This window comes from Ascidiella aspersa, chromosome 1 (assembly GCF_963924565.1).
Source record: "Ascidiella aspersa chromosome 1, kaAscAspe10.2, whole genome shotgun sequence".
NCBI lineage: Eukaryota > Metazoa > Chordata > Ascidiacea > Phlebobranchia > Ascidiidae > Ascidiella > Ascidiella aspersa.
In genome coordinates this window covers 6,809,537-6,829,298 of record NC_139447.1, presented here as the reverse complement: position 1 = coordinate 6,829,298, position 19,762 = coordinate 6,809,537, and the positions used below count along the sequence as shown (strand labels likewise).

Below are 19,762 nucleotides of genomic sequence, written 5' to 3'. Positions count from 1 at the left end.
ACATTTTCATACAGCAACTACATAAAAGGTTTTATTTGTAATTGTGATGCGCGAAAATGGCCAAGCAGGGGTTTGTTGTTGTTAACGGAACATTAGATTGGATGAAAATTGAAAAAGAAAACAAATATTATAAGATTGACGTTAAAACAATTTTTGAGAACTAAAAAGCAGAGACGCAGCAGACTTTATTGATTTTTTCTTTCATTATTGATGAAGATTTTTTCTTTCAATTATTGATTTTTTCTTTCATTTTATTACCTTTTTCTAAATTTAAAACAACCAGGAACCAAACACAATCTATTTACATTTTTGAATTATTTACATAAAACAGCTCAACTTGATGGAAAGCCGGCTGCGTCTCTGATGCAGAGTACACTTGTAACTGAATACTACAATAATTAACATGACAATTACGTATAACGAAAAACGTTAAAACTTTTGCCATCATTTGTTATCGAGGGTGAAATTAAAACAGCAAACTTCCCGATAGAGAAATACGCCATTGTAGTCAAGCATAACACAGAACAATTGTTAAACACCGAAACCGAATTCATATAGTTTTGCTTGTAAGTAAGAAACCGTCACCAGCTGTCTATTACCATAAAATGATTGATATTTTATGATTTTGACAGGAAAATATTCTCAAAATGTATCTTCACACGATTTTTTTCCAACTACACAACTTTACGAATGCGGTTTAGTGTAAAATTCCACGTTCTATATTGTTGTTTTTCTTAAAAATTTACCGCAACTTCAACTTTATATTGATAAAACATACTTCTTGCAACCAATTAATAAGAAATTAAAAGAATGCGCAGATACGTTTGAAAGGCCTACAGAACTAATTCCAACTTTTTTTTAATTTGGAAGATGTTCGACAAAGTTTTAGGAATTTAGCCGAGTACATTACAAAATGTTAGTTACAACTTAAATCGTTTGAAGTTACAACTTAAATCGTTTGCAGACAACCAACATGATTGTACAAAGAAAAAAACCTGTTTAGGTTTCTATCATCAAACTTAGGCGATCCATTTTTTAAAAGATATTGGTTTGACAAGCGGGTGTTTTGAGGGAATTAGAAAAAAAAACTTGAAAAAAATAGTTTTTTTTTCATTCAAGACACTTCGTTTAGTCATATTTGTAGCTTTCTCTTGGCAAAATTTTTGAATTTTTTGTGCGCAAGAGATTTTAGCATTTTAAAATCGCTTTAGAACACCGAAAACCTGTAAACACCTATAAGGGAGGTTGCAAACGTATTATTACCAGCAAATTGAAACTATATTGACGCAGTAAAGCTCCTAAAATTTCAAGTAGCCAACTTAACATAAAATAGGCGTGGTGCGGTAAGCAAAAAAACGGCAAATATTGACAAAAATGCATTCGCAAAAAATATACAGTTTGTATAATTGTATAGTGCCCATTAGTGGTTCTAATTCACGCACCCATAATGGTAGCAATGTCCTCTTTGCCATATCGGACCGGCTTTTAAGTTAGATCTACGACTAGCGTACAAATCAAGTCCGTCAAAACCTTAACAGTCCATGGTTTAAAAATGTACACACATATGTGTTTGGTAACAACTGCGATCTAGCCCCTTAAAACCTGCTTTTTGACCAACGATTACGGCTTTTGTATCATAGTACACCGAAAAGCCATCGCAGACTAACCGAATCTGTCGATCAATGATGGCTAGAGGACAGGCTAGAAAAACAACTAGCCTGCAGTGAGGTTCGAACTCACAAACTTCGGCCATACCGGGACCGTCGCTCTACCAACTAAGCTACACAGGCTCAGAGAGAAGCGAGTCGCAAAGTTGCTTGACAAACAGAATGTAGCAAGCATTGGCGTATGGTTGTTTCTCGACTCGAGGGTGTGTAGCTCACTTGGTAGAGCGACGGTCCCGGTATGGCCGGAAGTAGTGAGTTCGAACCTCACTGCAGGTTGGTTGTTTTTCTAGCCTGCCTTGCTTGCATTATTAATCGACAGATTCGGTTAGTCTGCGATGGCTTTTCAGTGTACAGTTCATGTGCGTTTATAAAAGGCTAGCGGCCGTTAAGAAACAAACGGGAATTTGAAAATAGGGGGAACAAATTGGAAATCACTGTATATAGCTGAGCGCATTTGATGGCGCGGCGCATACCTACCCCTCTAGAAGTTGTCCAAGTCGGACGTGTCAACCTGAATCCGTACAAAGATGGTGTCATCCTTGACGTAGGAGGACCCGTCGATGACGTTGTGAGCAACGAAGAGCGGACATCCGGACGCGATGTTCATGTCCGAGGTGGGCCGCTTAAAAGAGGAGGAGGAGGGATCAGGACGAAAAGTGTCGGTGAGATGCTTGCGATCCGGACCCTGGTCCAACAGGATCAGTGTAACCTGTAAAGATGGAAACGTTAGTTCGGCGAAGAGTTGGATGCGTTAGGAAATTGGGCTAGGTTGCCACACACTTATATAAAATATGCTGTAAAGACAAATCTTTAACGAAAAAAGTTTTAGGTCTCTTTTCAACATCTAAATCATCCGACATGTTTTGCATATTAAACAAAACGGTATAAATGCCATAGTCTTTGCGAAAAAAATAGGTAAAAAGTTGGACGCGTTTAGAAGTACGGCGGGGTTGCCTAACACCTATATATAAAGCAAAATTCAAAAACATTCAAACTTTTTCGTAGAAAATTGATGGGTTTTTGCTGCGAATATAAGAGGATCACAGTGACCTGTGAAAATGGAAACGTTAGTTCGGCAAAGATCTGGATTGGTTAAGAAATACGGCTAGGTTGCCACACACTTTTTTTTAAATGCACTTTCAAAGACTTTTTAAAGAAAACTTATAGGTTTTTTCAAAAACTTCAACTTAAATTAGTTTAGAGTTAAAAAATTGCTTTAACAACGGCACTTTTTAAAGCTGGACATTAAATAAAAACAAAAGACTATTCAAGGACTGAAATACGAAGTAAGGGATCTTCGGCAGACAAATAAATGTAAAAAAAACTATTCTTGCTTTCGTATCAGATGATGTTAAGACTGCCTATAAACAAGTATAAAAACATAAAATCATTCTTAAAATGTTTATGGAAAAATAACAAGTATTTTGGGCATTTTATACAAATTACATGTATGTTTTTTGTACAGAAACTAATGATGCCAAATCATAAGGCGAAATATATTTTTTCTGTAAAAATTTTAGGAAACAACTTTCATAATATTTAAAAGACTTTTTGATACGAATAAATATGGTATACACTGCTTGAAACTGAGATTTGAGTTATCCAATTTAAACATCACCAACCTTTTGACGGAAGGGCCATGGCAAAAGGGCGTCATAATCTCCCTTCATAACGACGAAAAACAAGGACAGATGAGTACCTTTACCTGAAAAAAGGGTAAAAATAACTATTAAATATCGTTAATACGGCACACATTTTCTGCGCTTTAAATCCTTCAGTTAAGGAAAAAAAATATATATTCCTCGTCAAACAATTAGTCAGAAAAATAACGTCGCTATATTGCAGACTCCACAATTTCTGCGTCTGTGTTTCAAGTCATATAGCATAGGAATAAACTAGCTTCACGTCAGGCAAATATAGTACGAAAAACAACATAGCTATATAGCTAAATCTATACGTGCTGCGTCTTTGATTGAAGTCATATACGATAGGAATAAACTAGTTCCACGCCAGAAAAGTAGTTAAAAAATAACGTCGCTACGTAGCTTTGCTTATTCGTTCTCCGTTCACTCCTAGACAGTTTATAAATCTGGACAAAATTTTACCCATTCCATCGCCGTTTAAGTAAATTCTCGCACAGGTCTTGTAACCGTAGCGACTTGTGTAAAACGGCTGAGAGTAAAGAGACAGGTTCCTTCCCGTGATCGCTTCCCGCTTTCTTCTGTTGTAATCCTTGATCTTCCAAACGAGAACACCACTGTAGCTCGTGTTCTCCAGTACCTAATTTCATAATAATGCTTCATTAGGGTGGTTTAGACTTAACTTTTTTTTTTTAAATTCATGTTTTCTGCTTGATTTCTATTATGTGTCACATAAAAATCAGTTTCGTAAGTTTTCAAAACAATTGGACAATATTTAGGTGCTCCGCAGACACCTCAAAGTTACAACACTAAATTTGCTTAAATCTGGGACTTCCCCTAATACGATACTGTACGTTTTTGTTAAAAAATACGGAAACCTTGCAACTTTTATATTAAACAATAGCAAGAAAACATCACTAATCTATTTTCCATTTTTGTGTAACTTAAAACGTATTCTTAAAGCCCCCAAATCACTACTTTACCCCATTTTTAGAGTTGTCATTTAATTTATCACATATACAATATTGACCGGTCAATTGACAGCACTTTATTTGACCGGTCAAATACTCGCATGTAAATTTTATCTGGCTTTTCCTTTATTTTAGCTTCACTTCATTTCCGTGGTTGCTACCTATAAACTTTGGAACACATATCAGGCTTGTTTTGTGATTTAAAATTTTAATAATCTTGGTCGTAACTTTTTGAAAGAATTCAAATGTAAATAGTAAGGTTTAAGTCTCCCAGTCGTATGAGTTGCACTTCACAGTGTAAACCAGTGGTTCTCAAAGTTTTTTTCATATTCCTCCGTTAAAGACTCAAACACTGGTAGTTCCTCCCAGAAAAAAATCAAAAAAGGAATATTCACAATGTTTCAGTTATGCACGAAATTCACCGCGTTTAGCAAATGTCAAGCAATCAATATATAGAGGGAAATGGAAGTGTTTGCTTAAACAGTATAAAACAGACACCTGTTGCTAGTAAACTTACTTACTGTGACGAAACAATACATATTTAGCCTTTCCACATGGCCAACTTGAAAGGTGGCTTTTTCAAAGGTGGCCGGCTGAAAAAGGTGGCTTTTTTGGCCACTTTTAGCGGTCAATTCACATGGCCGTTTAGATAAAGTGAACGCTGTTTGTGCCAGAGTTTTCTATCATTCGTACGGTTGTCTTTGGGTATACAAGCGATAACAGACCGAAAAATTATTGCCAAGATGTAGTATTTTGGAGATATATGAAATAGTAGCTAAAAGAGACAAGTTTATTTGGAAACCAAAAGTAAGAAAGAGACGGCGGTTGCTGACTACAAATTGTTATATCCTCATTTTTTCCTATTAAAGATGATTTTGCAAAAGCGGATTGCTGTCAAAGTTTCAGATGCACAAAGGATTTTCACAATTTGTTGTATTTTGCATAAAATTTGTGAACATAAAAGAACCCCGGACCTTCCATATTTTATAGAGATATATCTAAGCCTGCCATTATACCACAAGGTTACCTGCCATTATACCACAAGGTACAGGCTCAACAGAGAATAGTTTAGTGAGGAACATCATCTGTCAATATCTTGCTGACAATTGTGCAATGATAACAAGTTATCAATTTTGATATTTTTAAATGTTTATTCAAATAAAAACTTAAGAATGTATAGCAAATGTTAATAACAAAAATGATATAGCAAAATAATAAATTACAAAAAAAAACGTGTACAGTGCATTTAAAACACAGAATGACAAAAACGAACAAGAAAAAACATTTCTTTAATATGTTGACATACAGTGATTTTAAAAACCATTTAAAAAGAAAGGTATAAACAAATTCAGTTAAAGCTACCAAAGTATGGGAAGTTATTTACTTTAAGGGAGGGCATCAATAATGTTTTTGTTCTCCCATTGCATTGATCATCTTTCCATTTTCTTGTGAAATCTTTACTCTATCCCTTTCACCCTCATCAGCAATTAATTTTATCATTTCGTCCAAAGACTTTTCTGATTCATTTTCAATACAATATAAAAACAATGATTTGAAGTTCAGTAGTAAGTAAATTTGCCGTTGCGGACAAAACTAAGAGTTTTACTAAATAAACAAAATAAAACTCAAATTTTACCTGTTACCCCGACTGCTGTGGTGTGCTGGTTCATCAGTTGTCAACAGCTTGAGATGAGAATTGATGTTCCTGAGTTTGAATTGGTATCAATTCAACACCCTCACTGGCGGATGCCTAAAGACAGCAAGACACTGCTAAACTTTTCACATTATAGAACATATTTAAATACCCAAAAGTTGTCAAAAAAACAGCAGGATGAAAATAATTTAGCAATATAATACCTGATAATTAAAATTGCAATAAAACGTACCATACTGCTAGGACAGGATGCTAATATTCTGTTTAATAGTTGGAAATATTGTCGAGACATTGCTTTGGTTTGATGAACTGTCATTAGAATAAGTAAGCAAACAAATTGAAAAATCTTCATGCACTTACTTTGAGGAGGAATATCCTTTGTAATTGCGTCAAACAAAAAATCGGACATTTTTCAAATTCATTTTTCCAACAAATTATTCTATTGAATACAATTATAAGATTACAGGTTGCTTGTTCTGACCATTTTGCCCTAGAATTCATGGCAAGCTATTAAAGAGAATTAAAGTTAGGAAATAAAACACTTTTGTTTTGTAACAAGATAATTAAAATACAGAACAGTTGCTAAAACAACCCCAAAATATTGCAAAATATAGCATCACACACTTACCGAAGTGATTTAGAAAATATACAATACCCCCCCCCCAAAAACAGATAAACATACTGCAATTTATCTCTAAAGCCACTGCGGGTTCTTCAGCAAAATTATATTTTCCATAACAAGGCATGTGCTGCTGACCTCTCCAAACACGTTGTGGCAGCTGCAAATAGCTTTGTCGCGCAAAAAAACTGATCGTTTAAATCACAGCAACGTGTGTTGCAAAGTACAAAATAAGGTGAACCTAGCACACAGTATTCTAAAACCGTAAACTATACAATAAATTTTGGCGCTGGTCTAGAATCCTACCACAACGTTGAAATGATTATTAAGCAATGCATAATATGTGGGTTAGGGTGTCGGTTAGTGTTTGGGTGTGGGTAGGTCAAGTAATATTGTTTAACACTATTACTGGACTCACCCAAACCCAAACGCTAACCGGCACCCTAACCCAAATAATGTTCGTTGTGGTAGGATTCTAGACGAGCGCCTAAATTTTAATTACAATACACCTTTTGATACTAAAATGTACCTTGCCTTCGCTATGGAACACATGGCTGCGTAAAAATCGTCACTTAACAACACATAAACCGAAATTAGGTAGAAGGTGAACTGGGCAAACCGAAAACCTTACGATACGCACACCCAAAAGCCACCTTTCGCAAAAGCCACAGTGGCCTGGACCTACTCTGGAGTAGGGCCACCTTTAAAGCCACCTTTTTGGCGGAAAAGTGGAAAGGCTAATTGTAAACCTAACAATATGTCAAAGAGATCCTTATGGCGTTGGTTATCACAGTTAAAGCAGCATATTATTATATTCACTTATACTTTAAGCATTATAGAAGTTTCCATTTAAACTATGTGCAGTTAATTATATTTGTTAAATATCGATTCATAAAAAGTTGGCAATTTTCATCCACTTTTCCTCTCCAATTCCTCTTTGGAACAAATTTCGTCCCCAAAATTGAAAATTTCCCCCAAAGAGAGCCAAGTGGCTCCCTTTGAGCATCACTGGTATAAACTCATTGGCTTTCTTTTACTGTGACATCACAATGATATATGATGAATCGTGTTTGTCATAAAAGAAAACACTAGTTGGTGTGTACTAGTGGTTCTCAATCGCCAGTCCGCAAATATATTAAAATTTGAAATCCAGTTGCAAAATTCAAGATGTTAAAGGCTTACCCATCAAATTTATAACTTCGCCGGCTCCGTAATTTGCAGCATTGTGACATAACATAGAGTTAATGTTATTATTTGGACTTCATTGTACGTCACAATGCTGCAAGTACTGTGCCCAACTGTTTAAAAGTAGGCTAACTCGTTTGAGTCCTAAACACGTGATGAGGAGAAAAAATATTTTTATTTCAAACCATTGTACTTGAGCTAAAGTTTCATATATTGTATTTAGAGTTAAAATCAAGGTTTAACTTGAATAGCGTTTTGATAGTGTAAATAGTATTTGACCAATATTTGACCTTTTTGGCGAGTACTTGACCGGTTAAATGCCCAATCGTACAAATAAGCATATGGACTTGTGCACATACTGCCCTTCATAAACCTGATAATTAAATTTTAGGACTTTTACGCTTTGTCTTTCAAAGTATTTAGGGCGATTTCCACATTATAGGAGTGTTATTTTGTGAAAATGTGCAGCAATTATTTATGCTTATTTTAATGTGCCTGAAGCCCCAAAACTTTGATTACCCTCCACTAATCTAGCTGCTGACCAGAAGACATTGATTGCAGAGCACAGTGGTAGCTAGAGGTAACAAAAATACATTCAAGTTTAGTCTCGCATCACGTTACCTTTATGTGAACAACTAACACGATTGTCGACAAGCGGAAAAAGGGCGTTGCAAGATTTAACTAAAAAATTAGCGATTATTCACACTTATCCAAAAGAAAAACGTGATTCAAGCTTAAAAAAATGGGACAGGTAATGGTATGCAGTTCGAAACTCCGCATACAGCACAAAGGAACGTATCAGGTTTAACCGATTGCGCTCGCAGATGGAAAAAGAAAGTGTACGGTTTCGTGTGGCGCAATAAAAAGTTTGAACAACGATTTCGGGTTGTTTTATGGCCCCCAATTTAATATAAAACTATCAGCGATCGATTTGGATTTTACACAACATTTATTTACCTAAATAGAATAATTTGTTAGAAAATAATAATAACAGGCGAAAAGTAACCGAACTTTTCACAGCCTTGGCAAACTACGACTTAAAAGCTCGCTTAATGTCGTGATTTTTATAAGTTTCAGGTACATTTAACCTTATTCACGACACCACTGCTTTTGAAACGGGTTGCCGTGTTGTTTTGCCGAAAATCATCGGGTCTCTCGCACTCCTATCGTCTCTTTTCTAGGTCAAAACCAACAAAACGGCGCGATTGGCAATAAAACAGTGAAAGACACTACCGTAAAGTAACCCTACCGTAAAGTGACACCACCGTGAAGTGACACTCCTGCGAATTGACACTATTGCAAATTGATACTTCCGTGAAGTGGCACTACTACAAAGTGACACCACTGCGAAGTGGCACGACTGCGAAGTGACATCGCGGCAAAAAGACAAAGTGGCAAAACATTACGCAAAACGTCAGAATCGCTCGGAGGCCGCACAACAACTAACTAATGGAAAGGCATAACCGTGACGATATGTAAATGCGGCTTTCAATGCATCGAAAAGTTACGAAATTTACAAAATATTCTCCACGTATTATATGTGTAACTACATAAATATTAACACCAACGATTTATTCGACCGTCGTCGTGAAAATTTCAACTCCAAATTTCTCAACAAAGTATTAGGAATCAAATGAAGAAGTAAACACATGTACCAGAACTAGGGTTCCTCTTTTTTCAAACGGGATTGAAAAATGAAAATTCCCGGGAATCCCGGGATTTCCGATGAAAAAATTATACCTAAAATTTCTTCATTTAAAATTGTTATTTTTTTTAAATTACGTTTAAAATTATTTTATATTAGCTCAAAAGATTTAATTAAGCTCATTTATGTTCTGTAGTCTTGCTTCTGCAATCTTACAAGACCTTCTCGTATCAAAGTCAGCGCATTTTTTTTGGTAGAATAATTTTCCGCTGGTAAGCGCAAACAAAGCAACTTGTGCAACGACTTTAACAGGGTTAGTAATATATTTTTCTTTATATTAGTAGAAAACGACAATTTTTTTAAGTTTTGCTTTGTTGCCGAATAACAGGGATTAAAAAATTTTTTTTCCGGGATTCGGGATTGTTAATTCGCGTGAAATCCCGGGAATTTCCCGTCAAAACATTCCCGGAGAGGAACCCTAAGCAACCTTTTTCTAGTCGCGGGCTACAATCAAACTCAGAAAGTTCTCATAACTAAGAAATGTGTTATTGAAATGTTAGAATAACTGTACCGGTACCGTTGTTCCGAAATAAATTTAAATCTATCTATCTATGTAAATCAGGCGGGCATCGGATATTTTTTGGAATTAAATACGTACACTGTCAGAACGGTGTTTAAATTTGAACACCAAAACGGTCTAATCACGTTTAAAATCTAAACACTTAAACACCTAATTTAAACACCTTTGTGTTTAATTTGAATTTTGATGTTTAAATTCTAAACACCTGAACGATTTTATGCTAAACACCTGATATTTTGACGTGTTTAACAACGAATATTGGGAGATTTTAAGCACAATTAACGATTTTAAACACGTTGACGATTAAACACTTGATATTTTAACACGTTGATTGTGAGACATGTTTAGTTCGATACATTCTTGCAAAGTTATAGCTTAAGCCATTTATGTTGATGTGATGAGATGTTGTTGAGAGAGGTATTGTTATTTTAAAGCACTGAGCGGTTGTTTTACGTACGATTGCGTCTATCGATTTCGTCAAATATTTAACAAGTTAACATATATGGCCGTAACAGATCACAATAAACAAAATTACTTAAATCATGGTTTCCTAACTTAACATCTTTTCGGCCTATTTGGCATTATGTTAAAATAATAAATATACGGGTTAGTGCGCTTAACGCGCCATTAAATCCAAGATATGATTTCATTAATGTAGCTTGCCTATAGCTTTATACCAAAGTACAAAGCGAAGCTGTGCGGTTTTGTGCCGCCATGACCTACTTAAATTGCGCCAGCAATAAAAATACGCGCGATGAAAACAATCTACGGCACGGATTTTTTCTAGAGAAAAGCTGTATCGCCATGAAGCTTGTATATTTTTCAAGAATAAATTGTTTGACATATGACGAACAGTAAGTATTCTTCATTAAGTGTTCTATTTACGATATAATTTAACTAATTATAGTAATTATCTTTTGTTTTAAAACAATTTTCTGTGTCATATAAAGTTCATTCAATAAATAAAGTTATAAGGTATTTGAAATTGATGCGGTCCGCTGAACAACGCACTGGCCTGTGACGAACGCGGGATATTGAAACGTCAAACAGAGAAAATGCTTAGAACTTTTACAAGTTATACATTACAGTTAAAGCCGGTTTTGCGTGTATTTGGCTTTCGAGTTACTAACATTTATGTTAAACAAATACTATAAAGTGTATAGTGGTGACATATATACTTTAATTTGCTTTTTGATAAATGTGTAGTAATAATGTTTTATTAGCTGTGCAAGACTGTCAGGTTTAGAATCTAAAATGTATCCTTGTCTTGGAAAACGAAATAACTGAATTTGGATTTTTGTTTCAGAATTTAAGGTATTTTATTCATAAATCCAAAAGCAAGGAAAGTTGTAAAAGACTATTTCGTGTTGATTTGTTGCTTTACACTTTATGAAAGGATTAAATTAAATGAATCATTCAAGGTTTGTATGTTTTTTTATCCTAAATAGAAATTTAATTTTTCTGTTAAACAATCAAGTATGCTTTTAACAATTTAATAATATTAAAGATACTAAGATTACACTGCTTTGTTTCAGGGCAATCAATGACAGCCAACCGATTGCTCTTTTCGACTTCAAAAATTACTTGCTTTATGGACGATTAAGGTTAAAAATGTAAGTAAATTTTACTTACATATTTTACATTAATATAGTTTATTCACATTTGGCTTTTATTTCGTATTTAGCGGCCAGCGAGGAAAACTATTGCTTTTCAAAATTGACTAATATATAAGTTTTTGCTTAGAACCTTTCATCATAGAATATGTAAAAAAATATGGTAAATATTATTCCAACATTTTCACCAATTTTGATGTTTTTTCAATCTCTATAAAATTTCTGAGGTACTTTGATATGTGTTTTAGCTTTAATTTATCATTTCCATTGTTTATATCTTACATTGAAGCTTTAAATGTGAAATTTAATCTGTAGTACTTTGGAATGCTTCTGGCCCTTTAATAAATTATATAGTTTACATAACTTTTTTATTTATTTACAGGAATTTTAACTGCAAAGTGTAAGATGGGAAAATAAAAGTCTGTGAAAAAGTTCAAGTGGAAATCAACAAAAGAGTATAGATCACAAGGTAACCAAACTCAAATTTTATTTTTCTTAATCTTAAGTTCATTTATCCAATTTTTAAATTTGTGGTAAATACATTTAAATTGCATGTGTTGTGTCTAATGTTTGGTCTGCATATCCCAGTAATGGGCAACTTTTTTGGGTTAGATTGTATATCACTAGTTTAAGCACAAATTTCAATAGCACATAATGTCCAATACAATAATCTGGAACACATATTACCTTTTTCTATGAAATTATTTAATGATTTAATTTGTTTTCAAAGTAGGGTGAACCTTTTTTTAATTTTTGTGGGTTATGAAGATATCAATTACAATAAAAATGAACTTGTTTCGCAATCATTGCACTGTCATTCAGGTAAAGTGTAACATAAATAATACATTCCTCAATGCTATGCTTAAAGAATGCATTGCCACAAACTTAGTACAAGTCATAATAATATGTTTTTGTGGTGGTTAATGACAGACTAAAACATATTTTTATGACATGACTTGTAGTGGTTCTACTATGTTTAGCAAGTAAAAAAAAAAGTTGCTCAGTGACAGTGTATAATTTAATTATTGCAGTATATTATATTGATCTAAATTTTATTTTTTAGGCAGCCATGCTCAACTCATCTTATAGAAAAGCTCTTCAAGGCCTTAATTGGGCAAACCTTTGTAGGGCACAGCAGCATTTCTGCATTTGTATATTAGTGGATGGAACGGACATTAAATTTGTGAAAGAACAACACTTGTTGAACAAATTGTTTAGTTATAGTTTCATTGATATTCAAGCCTGTTAATATACACAGGATTTAAGTTATCCACCCTGTTGCTCTGTGTTTATATGTTTTTAAAACACCTAATTAAGGCCCCACCTTGAAAATTTGCCAAGCATAGCAATTATAAATATTATAATAAAATATCTCCTTTTTCTGTGTTTTTTTAACTTTTTCTGTTTTTTTTACTGTTTATCACATACACAGTTTTGTTTGCATTAACGCCTTCATTGTATTTAACATGCGATATTTATACTACTACTAAATATGGTTTTAAACAACCCACTAAAGACCCCACCTTGAAAATTTTGCCAAGTATAGAAATTATAAATATTAAAACATATATATCTTTTTTTGTTGTTTTTATTTACTTTTTCTCTTTTGTAATTTTTGTTGCAGATATATTTTTGTTTGCGTAAACACTTTCATTGTATCCAATTCCAACATGTTATTTTGTGTATTATATATGTTTTCCGTTTTCCTACTTCTTTTCATTTCTAATATAAGCTCTTCAATTTTTAATGTATAGTTTTCTTTTCCAAGTTTTGCATTTTTCGAAACTTTAACTGTGTTAAGCTTTTTGTGTTGTTTTTCACCTTTTTCGCGCAATAAAATGGTTTACCCAATGAAATTTTGTGGAATTGATTTGGAAACACTGAATACTAGCATTAAACACCTGACCGAATAAACGGCAAAACGTCTAAACACCTGAAATTTAAACACGTTTATTTTTAAACATGTTACATTTTCGCCCATTTCAGGTGTTTAATTTTGGTGTTTAATCGAATGACAATGTATTTAATTATATTTACCGAGGCAGTAAAGTGTTGATGCAAAGCGCGAAAAAAAATGTTTGCTAGGTTTAAAATTCAAGTTCGTACGTTGTCATCCATACTACTAATGAACAGTGTTATAAAACTACTTCGAAGGAACGCGATAATATTTAAAGGTAATCTAGCTCAGTGTTTGTAAACGTTTTTAGGTCAAGGCGCACCTGGCGAGCGATGCGAGCGCGATTTTTTGGGGGGTATACCGGTATTTCTTTTCTTTTCTTGCAAGCTTTTATTACATTGTCGAAAATAAAAAATAAAAAAATGTTAAACAATATATGTTAAATATATGTTTTCCGTTTTTGCGCGACGCACTTGGCAACCTTCCACAGCGCAACGGTAAAGAATCGCTGACCTAGTTAAAAAGGCAGCATCAAAACGTAAACAAACCGGACATAGAATAAACATTCGCGCGAGGCGGCGGACCGAATGAACTACATCAGCGGGACGAATCCGGCCGCAATAGTGGCAATACATTCCACTTTTTTTGTTAATTTGGGGCGAATGATTCACATGCAGTCACCAGCCCACATTTATCTCATAAAAAGATAGATTAGCATCCCATGAGTTGGTAAACCAAGGGCTTTGTTGTACTGATCAAATTGGCAATGAATAGAAGTGTCACTTATAACGTCAATTAGTTACACGAGCAAGAGGTCCGTTGTGAAATCACTTGGTGCCTAATATAATTGTTTTTTTCGTTGTTCTTACCTGAAATCGTAAATCCATCTCGGCGATTCGAACATCATACATTCCCAACTGTCGCTCAAACGCATCGATCATTTGCATAAGGTTCTCTATGGAGCAAATCAGTTAAACATTTAAGCTAGTGGATTAGATGAAAAAGTTTATCTATTAGCTTATTATAAAGAATGTAAATTAGTGTATGCCTGACCCTTATAGATTTATATCTGAATAAAAATATAATAAATGGATAATCCATTACCCATGGGATACGTCTCGAGATAGGCATATTACTTTTATGGGGTTTATAATTTTGCAGCAAAGTTCTTGTAATTCCATCTGTATTAGGTTTAAAGAGACTAATTAAGTGTTATGCAACATTTCATTTCACGTTTATTGCTACTGTAAGTCGCTAGTTGGGAAAACCCCGTAACTTGCAGTAACTGTATGCAATATATCTACAACTGCTGTACAGTTGCAACATATTGAAATGTGACGTAATGGTTTCGGTGTTGCAAGCCTATCTAACATCTATTTACCATGTTTATCTAACATCTATTTACCATGTTGTGCATGTGAATTGAATACGCTCCCTTGAACTAACGATTACTAAATTCGTACTTAGAAAAGGAAATCAACCCGATTGATTTCATTATATGCCTATAGTACCCGAAGAACTCTAGAGAGGCATCGATCATGGTACCAACTTAGGTATGCCATAAAGAGCACAAAGTTCGGTGTTACAGTGATCATCAATGATCGTACATTTAATCGACATAATATAGTTATAGTATAATAGTTGGATTCGTTCGAATTACATTTTTAAGCAGATCTGGTTAGCCGTTTCTGGCGTAACTGCAGGGATTGAATTTTAATTAATTTGATTTGGATATTTTTTAACCTTTCTGACTCTTTTTGAATATACCAATAAAAATTATAATGTTAAAATAACAACAACAAGAACCAAACTCAGCCTAATCTAAACAAAACGCAAGTGGAAAGCCGAAATGAAGTCCGTCTGTTAAACGTAACACTCAAAACATACGCCTGGTGTCTTGAACTGCATTTATACAATGCAAAACATGTGCAAATCTAATACCTGGCATCGCAGTTCCACTAGGACCGGATCCACCGCTGCGGCTGTTCGATTCAACCTTATTTTCCAAGGTTGCTATCTTCTGACGCATTTCACTGAACTCGCGGGTAAACTCCTCTATTTTTTGGCGCAGTTCGTTGATCTGGAGCTTGTTGGCTGTGTCTGTGTCGGTCAGCTCTTTTTTGAAGGCGATGTTCTTGTCTGTTTGAGAGGCTACCATTTTCTGTGTTGGTTAAAAAAGTATGGCTAAATAGAGGTAGAAATTGGCTTTGGACAACCTGCTTGCTTTCACAGCTTTTTTTTCTAAAAATATAGAAATAAATTTAACTACACTTTGCTCGGATTTATAATGTAGCTTGATGATGCCAAAAGGGTTGAATAATTCAACACACACTTGATAAAAAAAGTTCGATACCTACTTGTATTATCATCAGTTCGTATGTCTGAAAATTTTTAAAATTGGCCAAGTATTTATTTTTCGCAAAAACCTATGCTTTTTTTAGTTCTTGTGCAATTCTGCTTGTTTAGTTTAAAACCTTCCGGAGGTTAGAAATAGTTGCAGACCAACGAAAATAGACGACCAAATGTAAAATTATTTACATACTTGCAATGGGCCAAGCTTAGCTTCCAGCTTTGAAATACTTCTCTTTGCTGATTGAAGTTCACCGACAGCTGCATCACATCTTTGAAAACTTAAATTCGATGCGTTCTTCACCTCTTGAAACTTCCTCTGCATAGCTTTCATTTCAAGCTCCAGGTGCCCCTATATTGTTTAAAAATATTCGATAATACTGATACTGAAAATAAACTAACTCAGGTTAGAAACCAATTATGTATAAATAAACAAACCAATTACTGTTAGATGGAGGACCTTTTATTTTACATAAATAAAACAGACCAGGGCTAGTCAGCTAACAATTCCTTGCAAATGATTTTAACAATTTTTTTTTAAATTTTACCACCATATTAGGACTGATCTATATTTGATGAATTTTGAAAAATATTAATATTAAAAAAATTTAAAATCAGCATTAAAATTTTCATAAAAATCAAAATTTCTTCCCAGGTTGAAACTAGATTTTTTGGGTAGCACAGGAATAAGCCTTTCCAGCAATGCCTCACTTGATATAAATTTGTTGGGAGTAAGGGTTCAAATAAAGTGAAGTACAGGAGAGTGTTTCACTTTGCTTTACTGCAGTGAGAAACCATCTTTGATGTGCATGGTTTGATTTTAATTTGTCATTTATTTTCAACGAACACTTAAATTGTAGCGATTTATTGACTCACTTTAAATGTCTGCATGTCAAGAGATGAAGTAGGTAAATCTGACTGCGGTCCATCGCCCTGCAAAATTACACAAAATAATTACAGTAGGAATTAAGTTAAATTTAGTTGTTAGGTATAAATTATATCATTGTGATTATCTATACATAAAAACAAACTATCCTGCAGAAATACCTCACTACTATTAATAGAAGGAGGTGGTCTCATCATTGAAAACGTTTCTTGCATAGAATTTGGATTTTGTTCATATTGATTTGAAGCTTCAGTATATGCGGACTGCACAAAAATTTGTATATATTTCTTTATTTTTTTCTCTATGAAGTTTTAATATATGACATATATTTTATTCCACCCTTTGATTACTTGAATGAAACCTCACAGATTGGAAACTGCCCCAAATAAAAACAAAGGAAAATAGACAACATCAACCAACACTTTTGTGGACAGCAATTATTGGGGAAATAATAAAATAAAAAATTCAGACAAATTATTGTTTATATAAGTCTTCAACTCATTGTTTTACCTTCCAAATATACTTACAGTTTCTGCTGGTGATGAATGATCAACATCCATTTTGAAGATGTTATGTAAAATCAGTTCAATAAACTAACCTTCATTTATTTAGCCTTTCCAAAATAATCAACTGAGTTTGTAATTTTTTTAATTGAGTAATCAATTTATAAAACAAACAGCAATATGCAGTACACAGTAGTATCCCTGAGCAGATTTTACACCACTTGAGAAAAACAAAAAAATTACACTGCTTTAGAGAAAACAACCCCCTTATTATGGACACCTTATTTTCTCAATTTACTGCCGGAAAAGGTGCTTACACAGAAACCAAGTTTTAAGTTTTCATTGAAGTAAAATTTAGGCATTTAACATTGTCATTAATAAAAGTTACATTAAGGTGTATATACACATGCATAACACATTTAAACCTAAACAAGATCATTGTAAAAGTTAACAGAACAAACAGCATTATTGACTTTTTGTGGTAAGTCTATAATTTTTTTAAAGAAACCAGCTACCTGTATTTCATTTTGTATTAAAATTTAGAACACAATAATCAATGTATAATTAAATATAACTACATTTAAAGTACAATGTCGCCTGTACTGAGTGGAAAAAATCCAAGCATGCAAGCTGAATTTCAAAATACAGAAGTTCAAAGTGTCTCATAAAGTGTAATTTTGTTTGGCTGAGTTTTGTGCAACCACACAAAGTATCCAAGAGCAAGTAATTGCATGGACAACATATTTTATGGTTTATGAAAGTATTTCTTCAACAGAGCTTTTGAAATCCAAAATAATAACTAAACTAAGTATCCAACTGCATTTAGGAATTACCTCCAAAACAATGGTTTACTTTTAAAGTTGTATGCATTATAGTTGTATTTAGTACGCTTTAGATTTTTTAAATGTTTATTCGCATATGATTTGAACAACGTAAAGGACTAGATAAATTGTAATGCAATGCATTGCAAAGTTATTTTACAAAGTTACAGAAATTTTCGCGACACTCTTCCACGGCACACATTTTAGATCTCTGGTTTAAGACACACGCATTAGCGAACGTCATTTAAAGAGTGACATTTTGTTGATTTTTTTAGGTTTTAGATTTTTAAAAGGTTTACTTTACTTTTTTGCTTATGTATTGGGGGGGGGGGGGGGGCAAACTAATTTTTGTTACTGAATGTCATAATTGCCTACAATTGACTGTTGGTGTCGCTACAAATCTATTTCATTTAAATAAAAACAGTTAACTGAAACATGAACATTTAGATAACTTGGCTATCCATCAAAAATTTTACTTTGGTTTTTTGAAGCAATCACAGTGCAATGTTGCACCATCAAACAAGTTTAATATGGTGCTATAAAATACAATCATATTTTGTCACAATAAATGTAATGGCACATAAGAATAGTTCAAACATAATGTATGACTACACCACTCTATTAATTTGGGTTCAAATCTTTATCTAGAGAAGGCTTTAAATATAGGTCAGAAAGCTGCAGTTTGCCCGCATCTGCTACAGTGGAATGTCACAACAGAAAACAAAAAAACACGCCTAAAAATATTGGTTGATAAAAAGGTGAAACAAAGGATACGTTAAAATTATCGGTTTACCGATAATATCGGCCTATATTTGGCTTTTACCGATATATCGGTATAGGTAAATGTGCACCTATACTTTTGCCGGTATTTTAGTATGAAAATATGATAACATTATTCTTGTACAACAAACAACTTACCCAATTTCTAATCAAAAACATTTGGGTTTTAGCATCACACCAAGTTATTATGCAAAATAAAAGTTTATTAATAAATGAAGGTACCTATATAAACTAAATGTTATTCAGATTTTATGTGCAAATAATTCAAGTTTTGAACATTTCCCAGGTATATATAAAAATCGGTATCGGGTATCGGTTGACAAAATTGTAAAAAATCGGGTATCGGTTCAAAAAAGTCATATCGGTTGATCTCTAGTTAAAATCACTAGTTATTGCATGAATCAGCAGGGTTGAGATTTTGCACTGGCGCACTTGGCAACGTGGTTGTAATTTGCCCTGAATGAGTGATGATAATGATGGCCATTCACTTGCCCAACTCGCAAGTGACCTTGGCAAAAAATGTTGTTGTTATCAGATCAAAGACTAAAAACACTTGCAAAAAGGTAAAAAAATTTGCACAGAATTGAATTAAATTTCGGTGAGTATTAGTACTGATAGGCAGGCACTCTCCCGAATGGTGGGTGCAATTTTTTGTTAAATATTAACCCCGATTAATATAAAATATTTTGGTGGCGGTCTACAATCCTACCTCAATTATTATAGCAACGAACAACATTTGGACTAGGGGGTCAGTTAGTGTTTGGGTGAGGGTGGGTCAAGTATTATTACATTTATTATTTAATAATACCAAACCCAATTGGTAACCCGCACCCTAACCCAAATACTACCCAAACCCAATTGGTAACCCGCACCCTAACCCAAATAATGTTCGTTGTGGTAGGATTCTAGACCAGCGCCAATATTTTTTAAGTAGATTTAACAGTTTACTAGG

At 33.8% G+C, this 19,762-nt stretch overlaps 1 protein-coding gene and 1 long non-coding RNA gene across 2 annotated transcripts; one reads left to right on the top strand and one right to left on the bottom strand.

The window, feature by feature from the left end:
• Positions 1-1,547: 1,547 nt before the first annotated feature.
• Positions 1,548-18,309, bottom strand: LOC146166824 (TNF receptor-associated factor 3-like). Its single transcript, XM_083383983.1, has 9 exons — positions 17,234-18,309; positions 16,868-16,969; positions 16,697-16,753; positions 16,014-16,172; positions 15,413-15,632; positions 14,341-14,426; positions 3,773-3,947; positions 3,290-3,372; positions 1,548-2,376 (listed from the first exon to the last, which is right to left on the bottom strand). The coding sequence occupies exons 1-9, from the start codon at positions 17,264-17,266 to the stop codon at positions 2,149-2,151; spliced, it is 1,143 nt and encodes a 380-aa protein (XP_083240109.1). The 5' UTR covers positions 17,267-18,309; the 3' UTR covers positions 1,548-2,148.
• Positions 11,267-13,495, top strand: LOC146166825 (uncharacterized). The gene is made up of 4 exons (XR_014497901.1): positions 11,267-11,382; positions 11,497-11,574; positions 11,957-12,043; positions 12,638-13,495. It is a non-coding gene; the product is annotated as an uncharacterized LOC146166825 (long non-coding RNA).
• Positions 18,310-19,762: the final 1,453 nt, after the last annotated feature.